Source organism: Falco peregrinus, chromosome 2 (assembly GCF_023634155.1).
Source record: "Falco peregrinus isolate bFalPer1 chromosome 2, bFalPer1.pri, whole genome shotgun sequence".
In the NCBI taxonomy this organism is placed as follows: Eukaryota; Metazoa; Chordata; class Aves; order Falconiformes; family Falconidae; genus Falco; species Falco peregrinus.
In genome coordinates this window covers 88,354,613-88,378,192 of record NC_073722.1, presented here as the reverse complement: position 1 = coordinate 88,378,192, position 23,580 = coordinate 88,354,613, and the positions used below count along the sequence as shown (strand labels likewise).

General features: G+C 38.8%; 1 protein-coding gene across 2 annotated transcripts in view; it reads right to left on the bottom strand.

Annotated features, from left to right (window-relative positions):
* DGCR2 (DiGeorge syndrome critical region gene 2) overlaps positions 1–23,580 on the bottom strand; it is a 51,046-nt gene that overhangs the window by 14,156 nt on the left and 13,310 nt on the right. For both annotated transcript variants that reach the window (XR_008745729.1, XM_055795437.1), the window contains exons 2-5: positions 14,369–14,491; positions 5,103–5,228; positions 2,600–2,810; positions 1,549–1,625 (exon numbers count right to left, since the gene is read on the bottom strand). Coding sequence is in view for 1 of the 2 variants with exons in the window: in XM_055795437.1 (XP_055651412.1) it covers positions 1,549–1,625; positions 2,600–2,810; positions 5,103–5,228; positions 14,369–14,491 (537 nt within the window). In the remaining variant the exon portion in view is untranslated. The remainder of the gene's footprint in view (positions 1–1,548; positions 1,626–2,599; positions 2,811–5,102; positions 5,229–14,368; positions 14,492–23,580) is intronic.

Here is a 23,580-nt window from a genome sequence, read left to right as displayed (position 1 = left end):
TACAGACTATTTGGTCCTCCTAACTCATGCAATTGTTAAGAGACTGTATTGTGATTGGTTCCAAACAGTGCAAGAGGTATTGCAGACATTTTATAACTTTTAAAATGTTGTTTCTGGCTCACTTCACCATTAAATCTGCTGGTACACAAAGTTGCAGAGATTAATGGGAGACCAAGACACAGCAATTGTAAAAATTAGCCTATATGTTTTCAGAAGCCCACTTGTCGAATCTGTGTTCTTAAACATTGATTTTAACAACTCTTGCAGTAAGCGTATTACACAGTCTTCTCACGCTTCTTTCAAACACCATTAGATATGATGTTTTTTTGTTTATGCAACTAAGTCCTCCTATTATATTTTTTGAGGGCTTCCACATCCCAATAATGGATTAAAATTTGCAAGCTATAGGACCCTAAATCACTTTCCAAACAGACACCGCGGATTTCAGAGTCTGCCTTGCTACAAGTCAATGCAGCTTAAATAGTTTTTCAGAAGCTACTGAATGCTACTCTGTGCTGTGTTTCATATGGCTACCCCTTTATTAAACAGAAAACTTGCAATCAAAAGAATATATGGTATTGAGAAGGCTTAAGTTTATATAATGCATCGAATAAAATACAGCTTACAATAAAAACAGGTGTCACGGTTTTTCTGTAAATTAGGCCTCCCTGTTTGTTAACACTGTCAGCAGATGGCAGTGCAGTCAACTTTCCAAAAAGCAAAGGAAGGTGCTTTTAAGAATGTGGATTTTTTTCCTTGGGCTTCACAGAAGAAACCTACCTATATAAACAGTTTTGTGCAGAGCAGAAATCCCTATTATGGAGATTTCAGACAACCAGGAAGGCATAATTTACATAAAAATTCCCTCCCTCCCTTTCTCCTGCTGTCCAAAGACATCTTTAGGTGCTTTATTTTAAGGAAGTGAAGAAAATGTTCCATCCTCTACAAGAAAGAATAACTTTGTCTGAACATTCAGTTTACTTGAATGACAAACGACATCAATAATCTTGTGCATGGCAGCACAGTAAACAAGTACTGTCATTAGAAAGTTATGCAGGGGGTTCTACTACTTCTCACATGTCAAAGGATGTATTTTTCAAGATGCAAATGTTCAGCAAAATTCTGTTCATAATGCTGTATCAATATCTAATGGAAGTTCCTCTTCCAGATTTTTCCATTATTGAAAATTGTATATGAGAAGAAAACTTTTCAGCTTAGTTTCCAAATGCTACACTGGAATTCACAGTGCTGGTGCTTAAAAAAACCCTACAGAGTAGTTTCCTTTTTTTCAGCTTAATCAAGGGGAAAGCCCAAATAAATGGACAACCATGTTCTCTCCACAAGATTCAATGTGAAAAAATATCAAACTTCTTACACTTGAAAGTAAGATGTGTATCGAGTATTAAACTCTTTCGTTTTGACATTGTAAAGCAAAGCAGTTCCCCTACATTATCACCAAAAGAAGTTACATTGTTCTTGCACATAATATTCATGCTTTAAGACAGCTTCCATGGGCCATTTAATTAATTAGTAATTTGAGAGACCTACCTTTATAAGCTACTTCCCAATGGCCTTCCAGAGAGTGATTTCGATTGGTGATCACATACTGATATCCAACCCAGAACCTACAAAGAAATTAAGTTAGATTGTAAAGCTACAAGTCAGAAAGATACTAACAAACTATATGACACAGAACCTTTCAACGTCTTCATACTTAAAAGCTAACTTTCAAAACATTCTGATGATTTTTTCCTTAACGTTTAAGCCCATACATTGGCAATGCAGATAGAGACACTACAGGTGAGGAACAGAGGAGAATATTTGATAGTTTTCTACACTTACAAATGATAACTCACCACATCTTTTATTCATTATCAGCACCTTATTTTGTTGTTATGGCAGCACTTCAGTATCTCGAACACAAAAACCACAGAAAAGCATCCAGAAGTATTTTATAAACATATACAACTTCTGTCACACTGTTCTGGATCAAACCGTCTAGCTCTCCAGAGATAGAGATACACCATTACTGAACCACTCCTGGTGACCCGTGATGTCATAGCAGCCAGTAAGACTGACAGAAAACCCACAGGCAAAAAAAAAAAAAAAAAAAGGAATTTCGTTTGTTGTGAACTAACAAAATGAAATATCTTAAGCCACTGGAACAGTTCTTGGAACTCAAAATGGCTTTTTATTTCATTCTTAGCTCAAACTTGCGGTCTTTGTTAGAGCTACTGGTACTTATCAGAAACAAAAATTCTGTTGACAAATTTAAAGAATTACTTCTTATACAAGTAAGTAAGTGTTACACAGCAGTAAGTCACTGTAAAATCCATCTTCCCTGTTGCAATTCAAGAATACCAGTACATTGTTGAGACAGCCTGAAGATAAAGAGACTGTTGACTTGTAGCCTACCTGTTAATGTTAATTAAAACATACAACACAGATGGCCAAACAGTCAACCAGCATGCTCATACTGATTAAGCTGAAGTCAATTTTACCATTAGATTCTCTAAGCAAACTGAACTACCAGCATTTTTAATCACACAGAAACTTTTCTCATGTAATACAAGATCTTTGTCCTTTCCTTCCTACTCACCTACGCTGGTCCTTCCTTACAAATGTTTTTTCTTCCAAGTCCCACTCCTGTGCCAGGATAAACCTTAGCTCTTGGTCTGCAGTGAAGGTGGCGAGGGATCCATTCACCCGCTGACATGTCTGCACGGCATCCCAGTAGTTCTCTCCATTTAAATACACTCTGTAACAGCTGGCTGTGCCCTCATAGTGGTGCCATCCTGTTGGGCACTTTCCTAGGAAACATGAAGAATAGAAGGGAAACCATTCCCCCCAAATTAGGATCTTCAAGATAATGCATCCTAATCAGTCTATGACAACACAATGCGTAATCATTCGGATGTGTACACACATCATACTGTGTATATTTCACCTCATCAGGAGGAGGTATGTGCGTTACAGATCACAGAAGACTTACTTTACTACAGATTTTGATAAAGGAAAAAAAAATTTAATGTATCTTAAAAGATGCAACTCCTAGTAATGTTTCATTGTACTGTGACAGGCTTTAAAGTCTTTAATTAAGACTGATGATCTACTTGTGGAAAACATTTCCCTGCACATCTTTATAAATCCAGTCAGTTCGATCAATCCAAGCCAAAACAAGCAGCAAGAAGCAGGAAGAAAAAACCAGAGGTGGCCAATTTAATGACTGTATCTTTCTGTTAGGTGGTTAGCAATACAACCAACTTGCTGTGAAGTTTTCAACCTACTTCTACAGTCTCAGCAGTATTCACGTAATCCTGCTTCCATAGTCAATCACTAAAGACAACGGGGATTCTGGGGTAACTGTTGTTTGCTTTGGAAAAGCATCACTGCAAAAGTAAGGAGGTGATGGCATGAACTGCTGTGCCTACTTTCTCTCAATCAACTCAACTAAGGGAATATGCAAGCAAAGCCTCGAGGCATTTCTGGATGAAACAGGCCCATGGGCTTTTGACTGGCATTCTTGGGGGTGATGGGTAACTAAGAGAAAATCACAGAGGCAGGCAGCTGAAATTTAAAACGCACATGAAATACGATTTTAGCACCTGCATTTGCAGTATTTACTTTGCACAACACTTAAGAAAGGAACTTTAAGTTCACATACTGTTTTATGTTCATGGCATACATTCACAAAGTTCCTGTTCTCAAGCCTCTTTAACTCCCTCTTCAGAAACAGTGACCTTTGTCATCAAATAACAATACACAAACTTAGATTTGAAGCCTTTTAATTAAATGTCTTTCCTTATTCTCCATTTATATGGGATCTTTTAAGATCTGCTTCACTAAGGTGGGACAGAATACAGTACCAATCAGACTGCAGAGCATATTAGATATTGCTGTATCAATTTCTAAATTGCTTTATTGTCCTTTATACATTCTACTAACATAATTTAGCTACTGGAATCCATGACAAATCAAAATACCTATTTTTAATAAGCATTTTTGTCCTTAAAAAAAATTAACAATGAGGTGAATTTTTACCTTTGCTAATCATTTGTTTTTTCAGATCACCATAGTCCAAAGCAATTTTTCCCAATTACTGCCATACTGTCTTCCCACCACGCCCCCTTCCTAACCTGTCCCAGCCCTCCCTCCAAGGCTAATCAGTGCTGTCTCACACTCTCAAATCACTGTGTGAACCCTGGAGCAAAGAGGGAACCAAGATAAGAGGGAGAAGGCAGGGGAGATTTAGATGTTTAGGGCCTGCAGAGATTCAGAGGCATGTCCCAGTTTCAGCCATGATAAGGCAGCAGTCACTACAAGCCATGATCAGCAGGAAGGATGCTTGCAGGACACTTATAACTCTTTAGATAAGGCAAGGACTAGGATGCTGACAGTGGCACAAACAGTGCTGCAGATGAGAGGGTAGAATGACACTAAAGTGATATTTTTTGAAGATTCCTGATTGACTGATGCGAGTAACACAGCAAAACCCAATCAAGTGCTACACAGTTCCTTAACAGGTTTTGTCTTCAGAGAAGTGAAGAATTTAAGTTCCCCGTTCCCTAAAGAGTATTTTTCCTATTAAAAATGATATAAAACTCACAACATCAGAAACGCACTTTAATTAACTAATAGTGCAACATCCTTAAGTTCATCTTCAAATTTACTTCGATCAAGAGCAATCAATTTTGGTTTCCCCCCACCTTCCAGGGGACAACCCTCCATGCAAGCTCACATCAAGAGACAAGGGCTAGACTATATCCCCTGCTGCAGGCTGAAACCATTACTTAAACCGTGGGCTTAGTTTTCTGTAATTGCAATGAGTTATAACAGAAAATTGCAACTCTGGTTTCACAAGAAGAGAGGATTACAGAAGTAGAATTCTTTGCATGCATTGGCCTGCTATATAAACTGCACAATATAACAGGACATACACAGAAGAAGTGTACAAAAACCTTAAAAAGTACTGCACATGAATAAAATCTGGTCAAAAAGCTATGCAAGAGATAAATCTATTAATTTCTCCCTAAAAAAATATTGCCTAAATTGCTAAATTAATTAGCAGAAAGATGGCCCAGATTTCCTAGTCTGCAACTTACTGCTAAATCGGACAGGCTGTGCCACATTGACAGTGTGAAAACGGGTTGTCTCTCCTCCTCTCCCTCGATTGTGCCTGGAGTCCACATTCTCCTTCCCATGGTAAGTTCGCTGGTCCCCTGTCAAGCCTGGGGACCAGAAGGAATAGTCAGTACTGGTGAAAGATGCAAGCAAAGAGAGATTTCTTTTTATTAAACTTTCTCTGGATTTTCATTCAAGACATATAAGATAAATGACAGAGGTAAACAAAGATGGTAGATCCTGCAATAACAGCTTGGCCATTTTACACAGTACATAACCAAAATACCTACAATTGAAAAGAACCAACAAGCCATTACACGAGTCTTGCAGAATAAGCGAAATCCTTCTGCAGATCCTCAGCAGCCTGCAGCTGCACACAGGACTTGATGCTTGCCATTTCAATTGCTGCAGCAAATGCATCATCCCCAGTGCGTTTTATCTGTTCCTGTTTACAGAACTACCCACTATCCAGCTGCTTTGTTTCTCAGTTTTATGTTCAAGGATATAAGACAACTTCTCCAACACATTTTTCAACACATTCTGAGTTCTAGGACAAAATTAAAACCAGGAAAGGAAACCCATCTTCAGCCGGAAGAACAAAGTTTTTCATTCACTCAAGCTTCTATTGGAAATGTTAGTTCATTATTTCTGAAACAAAACCCACACACATCCTCATCTCAGTGTCAGGGCTTTTGACAACTGGATTCAGTAACTGAACATAGTGCAAGATGTTATTCCAGAAAAGGGGTTCCCCCAGCTACCAGGCGTAAATAAGGAACACACAGTTCAGGTGGAGACGCTGCAGAGTAAGCCATAGCCAGCAAAACTAGCAAGGTCCTAAGTAGGAAGGCTGGTACAGTGGTGGGGAGAAACCTTTGAGGAAGACTGAGATGAGCACCAGGAACGATTAATCTGGAAACAAGGGATTAACCTTAAAAAGAGAAAAATTAATAACCAAAGAACCTATGAATGTAAGCATTAGAAATATCTACTAGTATGTAATTTAATACTACTAGATGTTATTAAAGGTAGAGTTTAACCAGCGAAGAGCTATGCAGACATTAATTTCTACATTAAAAAAATCAGCTTATTTTCCTTTAAAGCTGATTAGCTCTATTTAGCCTAGCTAAACCAAATAAACCAGTCACCATCCCAAACGAAGAGGAGCTATGTAGTTAAACCTGTCAAAAATGACCGTACCTTTTTGCAATATATTCAAAACCATATCAGTAAAACTTTCTCTTTTCTAAAACCCAGCAATTTCATGATAATTTAAACCCAGAGCTGGGGACTGTTCCGTGTATTCACTGCGGGGAAAGACCTCCACAAGAACCCACCATCAAACAACGCAATTCCCTGGAACAAACGTTAGCACCAATGTTCAAAAGAAATCACTAGCTGGAGCCCAGGAACAGCAGAGTAGCTTTGCATTCATCTGGCTCTAGCATACTGAGTTTGCCCTGGCTAATGGGATAAGCAAGGGATATTTAATTATCACGTTATCCTAGGAATTACATGTCTATAGAGATCACCCATTAAGAAATGGCTGTGCATAATACACTCACAGGGCCCTACAGGAATGAAATAGTAATTCTACTGTTCAATATTAAAATATGCTATTTATCACAGGCAAGAAGGTTGTGCCAAGAAATTCAGTTAGTGCATATTTCAAAGGACACAAAATGGTCAAATAACTTGACAGTGCAGATCACTGATTATTTTTTATTACTTTAGAGGCCAAACTATTTTTAGTTTTAGAATCTGACTGTTCTTAATCCTAATGGTTCAGTAGCAGTATTTACACTATGATTTTCAGAGCAATACTGAGACACTAAAAAAGCAAATCTTTAATTACAGTAAGACTTTAAAAATAACACTAGCTACTGTAGAATGCTTTATCAAAGATGAACTGAACTCAGCATGGGAAGTTCTTTTTTCCCATGGCATTAAATGGTAACAACTAAACCCAAAGAACCAGTAAGAACCAAACGCATGAAGAATTAGGTCCCTTTCAGAAGCCACAGCAGATGCAACACCATATGGCTGACCCTCCATGGCTAAATAGAACGCCCACAAGGACTTAACAATTTACCTCCTCCAGGAATAAAACAGAAGTTCACAGGTTTTAACCTTATATGTTAAGAAAGGGTTACTCGGGCTAACATCTTAAACGGACAGAATTTATGCCAGATGCTTTGAAAAATAGCTACACAGATCCCACACAACGTGAGTGCAATCAGTCCTCACCCAGGAAGCAGGACACTCATTCCTTCCTCAGCATCTGCCCGTCTCAGCAGACTTGCCGCTGAAACCAGGCAGGACTGAAGAGGCAGAAAGCAGCCACCACAAGCCACTTCTCCTTCAAGCCCAACACTGTCAGCTGCTTAAGAAACTGGTGCTCTTCAAATATTAAATTGCTCCTATTTGACCTGAATTTTCAGTCTGTGAGAAAAGCAACGATGACAAGTTTTTCCAGGGCAATAAAGAGATGCTAACAAGCCTCTAAGTCACTTGACTGCCATGAAAAGCTGTTGCAGATTCTGATGGCAAAGGCGTAATGGGACTGATTTTCTGCTGTACTTCCTCAATACTCTGCAGAAAAATTTTGTATGCACTTTGCTGTTCCTGCTTCCTTTATAGAAGTATTTTTATCTTTAAAAATAAATTAATAGTGCCATGGACTAAGCTTTAAGATAACAACCTAAGTCAGAAGACCACAACCTAACAACATTTAAGTATTTCAGAAAGGAAAAGCCATCATTTTTATTACTTATGCACATACTTAATATTCTGAAAGGTACAAATGTTGGAAGATCAGCTATTTTCCAAAATCTTTATTCTTCCAGATACTACAACCACAAGCAGTGACAGTAATAGTAGTATTTTTACTAGCCAAGGAAAATAGTTCTGTTTCCTTCGACTTCATACAATTTTACGAGAAATGTAATTTACTTGTTAGTTGGTGGGGAAAAGGGAAAAATGGGTTCAAGGGAAAAGTCATGGGGCACAATTTTTTTTCTTCCCTTGAATACTATAGCATAGTGGACATAAGCATCTTCCAGTCTGTTTCCAAATGTCATGATTAGTATTCACACCCAGCTCCTTCTATTTTATAGTTGCCATCTAATTCACTTTAGCATGATTACAGTCTAAGTATAGTGCTATCCATCTAGAAAGTTGCCCAGCATTGCTGATTCTATGATTATTTTCCATTGTTTAAAACTTCAAGCTAACAGTTTAGAATGGAAGTTTGCTCTGATGGATGGCTCCTTCTACATTTTGTAGTGGCAAACTTTTTCAGATCTGAATCAAAGCAGTTCAACAATTGTTCAGAACAAAGCTTGAGAGATTGGAAGGGGAAGAAAATTTGCTTAGTTTCTTTTAGTTGAACAAGTGCTGCCACCGCAGCCTGCAAGACACAGCACTGGTAACTCACAGAGAAAGCTCTGTGCCACACGTACATGTTTTGCTGTTCCTGTGGAGGACACACAAAAAAAACCACGGAGGGGAAAAACACAGTCCAGTTTAAGTTTGAAAGCAGCATGAGCTTTCCCATTATTCATAGAGGCTGGAAATAATTCAGTTACATTGTCCATACCCTTCTGTGTACATCCAGGAAGATTACTCGGCAGCATTTATCCACGGAATTTCAGCACGCAGTTTGTTTGCACATGGCGTCTCATTAGGGGAAGCCAAGTGCCCAAGCAGAGTAGAAAGCTCCCTTCTCATCCCCCTCCAGTGCTTCTATCATCTGGACCAAGTAAAAGGAAGCAAAAAGCTAAGTAGTGCAAATGGAACATGAGCCGAGACCACACAAAAGCGAGAGCTGGCACCAGCGGAGATAGGAACAGGCTAGAACGTGCCGAGTAGCACTACATGGTGGAACAAACATGACACCAAATGGAAAACTGTGTTTGGAGGAGCTAGAAAAGAAACTGCAATCTGCCACACACAAAGGCTGCTTTGCACCAAAAAAAGGGTGAGCTGACAGAAGACATTGACTATAATATACAGAGGTCCTTGAAGGGCCAGGACTCATAATGGGGTGAATATTGGATTTTGGGGAGTTGAACTAGTTTCCAGAGTTACTGTGTCACAGATGACAAGCCACTCAAGCCAAACCCTTCACAAGGATAGATGTACTATGTCAAACTACGCCAGAATTAAACTGTGAAGCAAACAGGCCTTGTCATACCTTATTTGTTCCAAGATAGGAGTTGCTCCTGGTTAAACACGTAAGATTCTCAAAATTTACATAAAAAGCTGCCTTGTTCTCTTCAAAGTTTTTGTCCAGTACGCTACTTACTAAAAGGTTGGAAAGCTTTTAATTCCATCTGCTAATTTGACAGGTGAGGGAACTTCAGGATTAAATCCAGTTTTGTGTGTAAAGATTTGGAAATACAGTTTCCAAAGTCCCAGAGAGGAATGATTCTTCTCAGATCAAGCAGTTCCATGATTTGTGTTATCAACTGTATTATGCCAGGAAATAAGATGCCAACCAAGAACAGCACCCTGCTGTGCTGAACACTATTCAAAGTAATAGACTGACCGTAAAGAGCTTATAATTTAAACACCACAAAGTAGGGTAGAAAGGATGCATCATACAGGAGTTCAGCAAGGGCTCAGAAAATGATCAGAGGTTTTTGTCATTATTACCTAGCTTTAAAAAAGGACATGTACTAGGAAGTGCAAATGTCAACCAAATGTTTCAACTAAACACAATATCCTTGGCGAAAGAAAACACAAAGCTGTTTATGATCACTGCAAAACCGCGTGCTGCAGCTGCTGCTTTATCAGTTACTGGCCATACCTTCAGCTGGCTCCACAAAGGAGACTTCGCAGGCTCAAAGAGGATATAGTGTGTGTGTGCCGGGGCAAGTGACCTCCAAGTCTGCACATTCCCTCCTGATACAGTATCTGAGGAAGTCCTTAAGGCTCAAGATCAGCATTTACAGTTAGCTTCCTAGCAAGATCGTTTCTGTATGAAATCAGGCTCCCAATCGCAACATAAAACCATGTAAAATCGTACCATTTGCCATGGAACTGCAGGGCAGTTTATAGGACTGCTAGCCACTGCTGCCCCAGGACCACCACTGCCAGGATGGCCAGCTGTTCAGTGCCGACTGTAGGCTCAGGGGCAGGGGGGACACACTTAAGAATTCAACTCGCTGAAACTTTCCAGTGTTGTTCTTCCTAACCAAACAGGTCTAGAAAATAACTTATAAGGAAGAATGTGGCATTAGGCGAGGATGTGCACTACAGGGCAATCTGAAGGGTTTTCAAATTCAGATGCTGAGAGAAGCCCAAGGATGGCTGACAGTACAACCTGATCACTTATTCCTGGGAAAAATTCCATTTATAAATAAAAAAAGGAAGGAAACTGAATGATCACCAATATAATTGCAAGCTGAAAAACTGATATGGATAGGATATATGAAGGGCACCGGAATTTTTAAGGCATCCATTTTGTGTTCATGTGTAACAGAAAAAAACATCAGGCCTGTAGTGTAAGAATAAAACGCAGGTAAAGAGCTAGAGCTGTACTAAAGCCTGCTCCAGTCGTACTGCTGCAAATGACCAGAAGGCCTGCAAAGGAGGTAGGGTATCTGGGGAAACTGATCTGATGTTCTGGTAGAAGCAAAGCTGCAAATCCGATGAGCAGTAAAAAGGCAAACTGCAGAGCCCTTCCTTCTTATGGGTTTAAATACAGAACTTCTATAAACGTGGAAAGTTATGTTACTGCTTTTGATTACTTTTATATGAGGAAGTGAGTAGAAAGAATAAATTCCCATTTGTAAAAAAAAAACTGTTTAAGAAACGAATGCCTCTTTCTGTTATTTCACAGAATACACAACTTTGGGGTAAACTAATTTTAGGATCAATTACTGTTGATATGGAACAGTACACAAATTTCATGAGCCTCCACTGCTTAAGTAGAAGAGAATTGCAGGTACATGCTACATAAACTCCCCCAGCAATTTTTAGTATGCTCACAAGAGCAAGCAGCCAACAGTTCTAGTCTATCAGAGAGATGAATTGCAGGTGATCACTGCTGCTGATTCCACAAATGGTTTGTGCACCTAGTGAGAAGGGCAGGGGAATAGCACTTTACACATCGCAAGTCTGGAACTGGAAGAAATTCCATGTTTTAAAGGAAAATGGTCATTCTGAAAAAAGATTGCAAGAATAAAACCAGCTATGATGACTATCTTCAGAGAAATTTATGTCCTAGCAAAAATAAGCATTTCATACACTTATTCAGATTGCCAATGAATTAATAATGTCTTACCTAATTGTGTACTAAAAAAATTCCTGAAGAAATTATTCTAACAAAAAAGTCTTACGGTTTGGGTGTTTCTTGTACTTCAGACAACACATGATTACCAAACTAATTTATTAATTAATGATCCTCTTATTAAAATAGCTTTGTTATTAACATGAAATCAGGCCTAAAAGAAGTGAACTAAACCAACAGTGCCAAATAACTTACAACGGCTTTGTAGTAAACCTTTGAAAAATACCAACGTAACTATGTAGTCATTGAAACACACCTTCACCACCACCACAAGAAATTAATTCGCTGCCATTGATCTTTTCTGAGTTGCTCACATTGGAGTGTGCCATTAGTAGCTCAAAGGCTGGGAAGTCACAAGCTTCCTAACCAGATCCAGGGCCCTTCCTTGCAAGCTTTCTTTTCATGCTTCAGAGATTTCATACCTTTTAATTTAAAGATATTTTAATTCTCCAGGTTTCACAAGTCCAGGTGGCTTCACTAACTGGTTCTTTTAGTGTTCAGCCTGCCTTTATTGAAATTAAGAACCTTAATTAAAAAGTATTCAAATTTAGCTGAATCATCTTATGATTGTTCATCAAAATCCAAAAGTATTGTCTAAATTTAAAGCTGTATCATTTCTTGTTAATTCAGTGGCCAAAGAAAGTTACCACTCCTAAGTATGATTATGTGCTACTATTATTAGCAGCATTAGTTGCCCAATCAACGTCCCAGGACTTAATCTCTCCTATGACTGGTCACATACGTATCACTTTCCCCAACATCAAAAAATTGTGCTCTTCCAAACTTCTTCTGGCCTGAGATTTACTTTCATTCATGTTACTCCTTTTTATACTCCAGCACACCATTCACATGCACACCAGCCTGTCCTTATTCTTGACAGTTCTGAATAACACATGCCCTTCAACACCCATTTCAGGTCACAACATTATCCCACCAATTTTTTGCTATAGGTATAATAGAGTTTTTACATCCTACACCAGTAGTTCTTGTTCCTCTGGTTTGCTGGCTACACTCCTTGCATTACTGTGCAAATATCTCAGTCCTTTCATAAACGCCACACCCAGCTTTCTGGCTATTTTACTGTGCACAGCCTTTTCACCAATTACTTATCCAATTACTCTTCTCATCAAGTGGAATACTTTCCTTCTCTACGCTGTCCATCATTTTCCCCTCTAGTATTCTTTATGTTACTCTCTTCTTCCTACGTACAGACATAGTGGTAAATCAAGTCTTTCCCACACATCTCCTTTAATTTCTTAAAGTTCTTCTCATGTCAGGCCAGACAGTCCAGTGAGACGTACACCCCAAACACAAAAGCAGAGCCTATCTACTGAAAAATGTTACTTTCATGAAATCCTCTTCCTAGCCATATACTAAATATCCTTTGTAATTCCAGTCCTTGAGTCTACATCATCCTGTTGCATCCTCTATGCAGCAACTTAAATTGCCAACTAATAACACTAGGCAACAAGATAAAAACACTCTTTTCTACTAATGTGCATGTTTCAATATTCCCACAAGCAAAGCATTCAGTGCTTTTTTGAGTAAATTCAGACACTAACATGACTCTGTTTTCCCCTAAACATTAACTTCCATTAACCTCCAGAATTTTATTATGTCTCTAGTTTTTCACATTTGGCCGGAGTTAGCTAAAAAGGAGCAAGAAAAACAGCACAACTATAAAATCATCTTTCTTTATGACATCCACATTATAAAGAATATCCTTAAACAGAATATCAATGGCACAGCTTAACTTTCAATGTCAGAAGAAAATACCAACACTTTTGTCCCCCATGCTGCAAATATATACACTCATACAAACTAGTCAAAAGCTTTCTAAAAAGAGCACTGAACACATTCTTTGAATTATTTGTGCGTAACACACACTGGGGAGATGGTAAACTATAGTAAGTTCCAAAGTTTGAGTGTTAGATCTACTTCTCTAACTCCACGAGAAAACAGGAGTATTTAGAAGAGCAACAAGCTGTAAAATACTGATGTTACTATTTTGTAGCACCTCTCTAAAATAACCCACAATTCAGAATGATGACAGACTGAATGCTGTGATGACAATGCTGCAAACTTTGTGATTCTCTCTCAAGCAAATTAAGTAGTTTAGGGGCAAAAAAATACTTAAAATAGTTTCTGAATGCAATTTAGTCACACTGTAGAGATAACAGTTTTGAATTATGCCACAGCTGCATTCATGCTTTCAGATTCCTGCTTCGTTGTTCTTAAAGCAAAAAAAAAAAAAAAAAATTACAGGTCCCTTCACTTTTAAGAAACACAGAAAAATAGTTGCATTTGCTTGTTTGTCAGGAACAAATGAAAATCTTCTAAACCATGATTATATAAAAATTCTTGCTTGTTTTTTAAAGACAGCTCAGTATCCAGTAGCTTTAGCAGAGAACCACTGCGGGTGATAGGCTCCTGAAAGCATGTAATCACAAGAGTTTACGACAAGCAAATACACCAGCTTATTTGGCAGAACAAAGTTCTCCACTTAAGCACAAGAAGCATAATCAGAACAGGGAGCAATAAAACAAGCTCTCTACCGAAGTCCAACAATGTCACCCAGAACAGTTTGAGTAATATACAACCAAAATAGTAATTCTGAATTTAGACACAGGTCTAGGTGTCATTTTGGTTTAACTGCAACATTATTTCTTCCTCGTCATGGAAGTCTCTTTTTAGATTACAAACTCTTCTCATCTCCAGGATACCTACTCAGTCTGCAAGAATGGAAATATAATTCAGACAAGCAAAACAGTTCTTTGTAGCATTAGTTCACAAACTGAAGAGAATCCAACTCAAAGTTTGTTAATAATGGGTACAGTTCTACCAAACAATCTCCACTTTCAAATAAAAATAAGCAAGCAATCTTAAAGAGTCAAAGTACTGCTGCAAAACCAGCTGACGCTGAGGTTAAGCAGTCTTCTCAGCTTTACTTACCTGGACAGTCAACTTCATCACTCTCATCCTCGCAGGTGGGCCACCCATCACACTGCCATTTTGAAGGGATGCACTGGATGGTACCACTCCGACATGCAAACTCCCCTGGGGTGCAGCGGAGCTCTAGGAAAGAAGAAAGTTGTGCTGTTTGAAGCCTTTATTCTTGCAAGTCTGTACATATGTTAATCACCCATCACGTAACATATTACTGAAGTGTAATGGACAAAACCTCCGGATAACTCAGCATGTTCAAGACTGCTTGATTTCAGATCACTTCTATGTTTTAAACTGCATGTTTGTGCTTTTAATAGACAGGTGGGCCAGCTTCCAGTGCTTGGGAAATAATGCTCTCAGACATCTGCGGTAACAGACTTCCTGATAAAGATACCATGTGAGCAGCTATCACTGTAGCATTACCCATTTATTTCTTGTGAGGCACTGAGGATTACTTGTTCACTTTTCTCAGAACCAAAGTTCAACACAAATATGCTATGGTAGTTAAGTGATAGATTACACAATAAATTCAGAATCCTATTTTCATTCCAATCACTACGTATACTTGCGCAAATGTCCAGCCTGGTTTAGAGCAGTTTCATAGAACTACTTGTAAAACTATCTGTATCAATGAACCTGTTTTCACTTTCTAGCTTAAGCTCTTTTGTAGAATTTCTCCATATGAAGACATCCTTCACAAGAAACTGTCAATATCTGCAAACATGTAGTTCCTGCTTCTGCAAGATTACTGCCTACTTGCCATCATTATACTGTCAGACCTAATTAGCATTATAAAAAGTACAAATTTTTCAAAGCTTCTTTGTATCAATTCCATCTATCAAATGCCAGAATCTAATAATTCAGCTTCATCTTGTGTCCCTCAAAACATTTTTGCAATGAAAAAAAAATCTGCCTACACAAGCGAACAATTTAAGCTTGTTTAGAGGTGGCAGGTCTGCAAGTCACCATCAGCACCCACAGGCTCACTTTCACACCAGACGAATATTGCTCCACCTTCCTTCTGGACGGTGGTGGTCAATTTTCCAAGCAACGTTTTTGAACAAGGTAGCACATTTTCCTCTCAGCAGGCTGCAATAATCCCAGGTAAACTATGTCTAGAGAACAAACGCTTTTTTATTTTTAAAAGAGAAAAGTGTTTCAAAGTAAAACACACTTATCCCTGGTTTTGAAAGAATCAAGTAGGTATCCATTTTGCAGGGAGAAATCTCTAAAAGAAAATTGAAAACACAGGTATGTATTCTCTCATCCACTGTTTACAATCTAAGAAGAGAGCTAGAATTGCAGTTGTTACCTTCTTGAAACACACATCTAAACAAAATCAAGACAGAGGTCACCTTTAATTGTGCAGACAACATGACAAGGCATAATAAAACCAGTTATCATGCACTCACAATAAAAGCTGTACCCATATACCTAATAATTGCTATAGGATATTGATAACAAGCTTCTAATTCAATGTTAAGATTAAAATTCAGTTCTAGTCTGGTTTCTCTTCAAAGCACAGACCTGCTCTTCTAGAAAAATAAAAAATGGACACATGCTCACAGCAATCATCTACCCAGAGAAAACATTCAGGTCAAAAAATTGCTAAGAAATCACACAGACTTGCCAGAATACTGATGGCAACAGACCTTACAGGAAGACAAGAGTGTTCTCACCCATTTAGAGTTTTACCCAGTCCAAACAGGTAACAGAATGAGCACGGGGTAAATGTAAAAAAAAAATAAAAAAAAAATTCTACCAGGTTAGGTCATAATGATCCCCCTCCAAATTAAAAACAAACAAACAAACAAAGCAAACCCCAAAAATGAAATAATTCATTTAACCAAAAGAGGGAAATTTATTTAGCCCAAAGGAGCACACCACCACCACCCTGTTAGGGGAATAAAAGATTAAGCTTCACTTACCCAGTGCAGCAAGAGAGAAAATTAAAAAAGCATCTTTAATTTGGGCAGGGGGAGGGAGGGGGAAATGGATGGACCACAAACCAAACGCATGCAAAACCTCAAGCTGAAATTAAAATTATTCAAAATTTCAAGTTAACAGAAAAGCATCGACTTGTCATTAAATCATTGCAGCTTCTTTCACCACTTTTGCGCACACAGTGGAAGGTTTCTTAGAAAGTTCTACTATCGCAGTTTCAAGTACAGATTTTACATTGGAGCCTGTGGTAGATATTCTGCACAGGAAAGTCTAGTCTCAGCCCAGCTCCCAGTTTCCATTGCATCCACCTGCAGTTATTGCAAAATTCAGTACTTTAAACAAACTCTTTATTTTTTACTGCTTGATTTTAACAGAAGTCACGTACACACCCTGTGAAGAAAGCTATTCCACAGCCCTCCGGTGTCGAAAGGCAGCACCCACCAGGAAAGCACTACAAGCAATGTGCACACAGGAAAACCAGTAAAGAATACTTCTGTCTCTACAATTTCATACATTCTATTGCTGTTTTATGTACAATTACATATGACTGGTTCAGATAAAAGGATGACTCCATCCCAATATTACGGGCATTTAAAAAATGCCAGTTACATGCCGTAATGTCATTACTTCCTGTATTACAGACACTCCTGTCTGAAGAATGTGGATACATGGAAGAGTACAAAACATTTATATTAAAACACCACTCAACCCAGCTGAACAATTGTTCCCAACGGAAGCCATGTACGTCAGATGCACTAATTATTTCAGACCAAGAAACACGAACTGCTACACAATTCTCTTGCAGAGGCGGGGAATGTGACACTGAAAGAAATACTGTGAAATGAAAATCTCTGTATTCTGCAAACACTGCCCATAATACCTCCCGAGCCATCCTAACCCAGGGCCCATATCCCCACGTTACTGAATTCCTTAAATCATCATGCAGTTTCTGGATGAGTTTCACCCGAATTGTTTTGTCTCTGTGTGTTGCCTACTGTGGTTTAGCACAAAGAGAAACAAGATGCAATCATCTGAGAAAATCTAACCTCCTCTCACCTGTGCTCAGGCAGGGTCTGGCCATACCCGATGGCCTCCTTCAGGACTGATGCTTAAGATCAGTTCTTTTGGCAGCGCCTTGCCACCGATGGGAGTACAGACTTCCACTGAGGCCCCATGGTACGCACACCGGCAGGCTGTCACTTGGAGAAGGTCCGGCAGCGGGTGCGCAGCAGCACTGGCTGAGCACAAAGGGCTCAGCTGGGCACAAGGGCTGCCTGCTGACACTCCCTCGGCCCCACGCTCAGGACTGCCACGGCAGAGCACACCAGCCAGCCAGGCCAGAGCCTTCAGAGGTAAAACACAGATAAAAACAGATGCAACCCTATAATGAGCCTGTGAGATACTCGGCCAAGGAACCAAGAAATTTGGGAGAGGCGGGGATGCACGGGATAGGTGGTAGTCTCCACAACCCTGTCATGCATTTCATTTCAGTAGCTTATTTTTAAATCAAAACAGCAGAAAAATGAAAACATTTCAAGCTTGCCTCTTTACTGCAGGAAAGGCAAGTCATGCTGCCAGCAGCAGAGAAGGATTCATGAAGACATAAGCAGTAGCAATCAACAGTACAACACAAAGTCACCATCCATCCATCTTTTTTGAAATGCAAGTAATCACTTAACACATGGTCTGACTTTGTACTTTCTAGGAGTGTGGTAAATAAAAACCGTTTCTTCACCCACGTAAGACTTCCAGTTCTTCAAAAGAACTGCAAAGTTTCAAAAATACCAGTCCCACTTCTGTCCCTAAAGCCAGATATCCCCCACTATTCATAGCTATTGATGGTAACTCACCATGAAACTACTAAAAACACACATTTTCTACCAGCTGTTAAAGCAGAAACATTCTGTATTTTCAGAATTGTTAGAAAATATGTAATGGCACAAGTTCAGCTACAAGCAAGCAGCTGTTGGAGCACAGGCACCGATACAACATTAGCTAAAGGCAACTGCCTAGACGTCAAAAAATGGAAAGGCAACCACCTCTAGCATCCGCATACAACATAATGAGTTACATCAGTATTATGGTTCACATATGAGATTTTAACATAAAAGGCTTCTTTTTTCTTTTAAGGATCAGCTACAGTCTTTGCTATGCTACAGCACAAAGTTTAGTACACTGAAATCTCATTTTAGAACAATTACATTCATCTGCCATTTACTGCGAAGAAGGGAGGCAAGTAAAACACTGGAAATAGCAGCAATTGTAGTTTTTGCACTATACATAGTATAAACTTACAAAACATCACAAAATTTGAGCAGTGTGAGAACGTGAAAACACTTCAAGCGGCGAGGTGTCATTATATACAGTGTTTTCAGTTTACCATCTCAAAGCATTTCTACAATGTTAACCCTCAACAATCTTGCCAACCAAGTCATCCTTCCGTCAGCAGTTAGAATGAAGTAGAGAATCACATCATTTGCTAAAGGCTACGGATAAAAAGAGCCTACGAGCAGAAGTCCTGAATGCTGCTTCCATACTATCCCAACAATAGGGCATTTCTTCCCTAAAACCCAAGCCAAGCAACCTGCACACTCCTATCTGAGCAAATGTCTGTGTCAGAAATACCAACAATTAACACAATGTGTTCTCTGGTAACACTTCACCTGTTCTCTCCAGCAACAGTTTATTAAGAGCTACAAATTGGTCAGAGGGAGCAAGAAACTCCTTACCTTTACATAAAAAAAAGAGAAGAAAAATTGAAATCAGGTTCAAACCATGTATCAGTTCTACACGCTTACTATATAACCCAAGATAAAACTGTCAAGCGAAGGCCAAAAAACCCAGTAACAATTTGTTGGGACAATTAGGTAATATCACCTGCCCACAAGTGATTCACCTGAAAGTCGTCTTGCCAAAGCTAGTTGTGGACCTATAATTTGAAATTTAAAAGAAAATATCCAACTGTTTTGTAAGTTTAATTAATCAAATACCAGACATAACAGGCAAGACAACAAATAAATTCAAACAGTGTCATATATTCATCTTCCTTAGCTGCCAAATACTACTTTTCTATGTTACTCAGTGACAAGTCAGGATTTTTGACTTAGAGAAAAATCTAGGTTTCATACAGGGAAAAACCCTAAGTTTTCAAACTGGTTGCTTACAGTCATACAGGAAGCTTTTGTTCTGCAGATTTTCTGAATTACATGTTGAATGCCTATGTTTTACAACACTTACCACGTGCTTCAACATAGAGCTGAACTAGATTTTTAAATTTTCTTTACAGCATGTTACTTTCCACATTTTCTGCTAAGTACTCAAAACAGATATTTACAAGAAGCATTATCTACAGGAAAAACTTCATGACACATGAATAAAAAAATAGACATATACACACACTGCTTTGATTTCCAGGAGCTTCACCTTTCATAAAACAAACACCTTTTTGCCGTTATAAAACAATCCAGGAAGTTCCTTCAGGTTTAATCATCTCATGTCATCCTTTTGTGTAATTGAGAACATTTTCCTTCTGGAGCTTGAGCACTGGGAAGCCACAGTGCACCCTTCCTGCAGCAGATGCACACTTGGTCAGCGTGCCACCCTGGATGCTACACTACATGCAACTTGCATTCTCTGCTTCATTTTAAGTCTTTCAGAGGTGTATTTCAACTAGGGCATCTCTTGCTTGCATTTAAATGTGAACTAATTTCTTATTCATCTTTTTTATGCAAAAGGTAAGGGACAATAATTACTCAAAACAATTATTTTATTTGAAAAAAAGCAGAGGAGGATCTATATCCTGTATCTGAGACTGCTTTTCAACACAGTAAATCTCATTTTAGAACTTCCGATATCAAATCAAGACTGCAATAGGAACATGAGATAAAATGCTGATTCAATACAAGTTCACCTTGCTAGTTCAGTTTTCTAAATGAATTTGATCAGTTGGCTTTGAAACAGTGAGCTTCAGATCAAATTAAGCTATTGTCTGTCCACACTAATTTTAAATCAGTTCAGCTACAGTTTGTCAGAAAGTCAGAAAGATTGCATGCTCAACTAATTCAGCAGAAACAGTTATACCGATTCAGTATCAATTAATGTGGAACTGGGCCCTCATAACAGTTGTCTGCCAATGAAGCTAGATCATCTACTAAGGTGTTTATTTTTTTAAGTATTATCTCTAATAGAAGACGTTTTCTGGTATGCTGGGATTACACACACATCTCCTCAGAGGCAGAACAGCTAGTTTCAGTCCTGTGCTGTCCGGTAAACAGAGCTGGGACGGGCACCTCCATACCACAAAAAAAGCCTTGATTACTGACCAGAGTCACTGTGCTGACCCATGAAAAGCTGTACCAGGTCACACCACCACAGGGGTAAGAGAAGCAGCAAGGGTGGAAATGGCTCTCGGCAATAGGCAAAAACCAGCAAGCTATAAAAATTTCTGCCAAGTAACAGATGCCAACTGCTTATGGACCTCAAAAAAAGCACCCTTACAGTCTACAAGCACTATTTACTCATCAAAACACTTCTGCAAAGACAAGGTGGTGGGTAAATGAGAATGCTTTGATACTGCCTTCACAGGATTATTTATCCTCCTTCAATCAATCATCCTTTACAGAGATGTAAAAGGAATTCAGCCCAAAGAAATACTACATCCAATAAAAATGACAAAGGCCCTGTCTCAGGTACATATAATAAACACCTCTCATAAAGCATTAGGTGAACACATAAAAGTTTTCAAAATCTAAACTTGAACCTTATATTTTCAAGACACTGAAGCTTACCGTTACAGAAACCAGTGGAAAAAGGAACACTAGAAAGCCAAAACTCTCCTAAAGCAGAAATGTAACCTTGACAGGCAGAAGATTCCCTTATAAGCTACTTGTTCCTAACCCTGATACATAAATCATAGCGGTACAAAAACTCTGATGTCTTGGCAATCCACGATTTAAGAGGTACAGATGAGAAGCCAGAGGCCTACACCAAAGCCTCCAAAATGTGTCAATTCAGGAGAGTGCTTTGGTTGCAGAGATTAAACTCAGTGACTGATTATGAAAGTCTGGGTTCTTCTGGTTGCAATGACTTAACATTTCTTTATTAAAGAGATCCACCAGTCAGTAAAGTGTGATACATTAAGATATTCTTTCTGTAGCTAAGACTATGGATACATGTTAGATTTTAGCATTTATATAGCAAGTATAGATTTGAATCTCAGTTTTTCATAGAAAGGAACACCACTTTTCATTTGCTACACTAATGAAGACTACTCTTGTCTGCTGAGCTTCATTTGTATGGAAATTGAAATCTGATTAAATGTACAAACCAGCATTTAATGTTATTTCAATTATTAGCTATTACTCTGAAATGCATGTATTAGAAAAGATAAGTACATGGTTTGGTTTGGTACGTAAGCTTTAACAAACAATGGCAGTTTTGTGCGTACCTCAAGTACTTGGCTTATTTTGGTCACATTCCTCAAGGTTGGATCTGGTAGATCCTCTGGCATCATATTTATTTACAGACTGAAGGAAAACAAAAGACAAAAATACTTCCTGCCTTCTCAGTGTAAAGTCACTCATTGTGCCAAACCCGATGAACCAACCTGTAAGAGACTATTCTGTTCGGATTTCAAGAAGCAATTACAGCTATCAAAACCTGATTAAGCATTAACAAAAACTCTTAACTACAAGTGCTTAGGCCAGTAACTCTTCTTATTCAGATTTTAACTTGTCCAACAGGTCTTTCTTATATTTTATAATACTAAACCTCCAACCTTAAGTTAAGACCTGTACCTACATGTTGCAGTATCATTCCATATTTTAACACATCAAGTTTACTGTAACTGAAAACTGCTTTTTTCTCAAATCACTGTTTCTGTATAACCTGGCCTATGCTAAACTGAACACGCATGATCAGATCCTAGCATCTTCAGCAAGAAGCCTAGCCCCTTAAATCCTTCACTCTGGAGATTTTGCTCAACACATGCCTGTGAACAAGTATCAGAAACAAAACAACGTAAGGAACACCACACCCATCATCATCACAAAAACAAATACAGCTCCATATCTAATATTTATGCTCAGAGGAAGCATAACACAACCAATACCTCTGTAAGTAGTAAGAGAAACTTTAGATTATTCTTAATATTCCCAATGCAACAATACCACAATGGTTTTCTTAATTTAATCCTCACCAGATACGTGAAAAAACTGTCTCTAAGCTAGTCTCTCTGCACTTGAAAAGCAGTTTTCGTAACTTGGACTTCTCTCAAATCCACAGGTGTAGTTCACCAGAGCAGGTATCGTATCTCATGCAAAATTCCTGAAAATCTGCCAGCTTGTGAAGAGCACAGCAGTGCTACCCAGCCTCTGCTTGTGGTGGCTGGAAGTGAAAGTTGCTGAACAGTTTTCAGTGACAGAGAAGCTGACTACGAACTGCACTTGACGATGTTCTGACACAATCTTTGAACAGGTTTTCTTGTTTTTGACTTGTCTCTGAGGTATCACCAATCCCACGCAAAGGCTCTGCTCTCAGGCAGGAGGCTGTAACTACATGGTATTTCCCCTCAGCTCAAGAACTCAGAGAAGTTTTCACCATCCATTCATCTCCCAGCAGGTTTCTTTATATCACTTGGTGAATCTTACTTCAATTACGTGCTTTTAAATTTATCCTTACCCCACCCACTGCTGCATTCAGTGTAGCAGAGAGTACATACAGTACTTTGTAACAAAGCTACAATATGAGAAAAACAGACTGTGATAACACCACCTTATTTTCAGAGAAAAAACAATTTGTGAAGCTCACAAGTCACCAACAGGCAACTATCCATTCCACAAATGAAGTTTATTCCTTAGTTTCCTCAATAAAATTGGTTCTGCTTACTGTTCTTCAAATTAAAAGCCTGCAGCATAATTGGAATTAAAAACCTACAGAACAATCAAAAAACTACAGAACAGAGCACTCCATTTTCACGTTCAGTTCCTCAGAAGATATAATGCTCACCTGTTCACCTGTGCTACTGAAAACGTGCCTAAGCACGATCCTTAGGTCACGTAGCTTTGGCTCTTCATGGCCCAAGTATGTGCAGGAGGGTATGAAAACACAACAGCACATAGCACAGCACTCAAGGGGGGGGGGGGGGGGGGGGGGGGAGAGAAAAAAAAAAAGGGCCCTGTGCTATTCTCAAGTTTAATTCCAGCTCCTGAAAATTAGATTCTGAAGTTATAATCTTATTTAGCAGGAACACATCAGTTCCAAAAATAAATAAATAA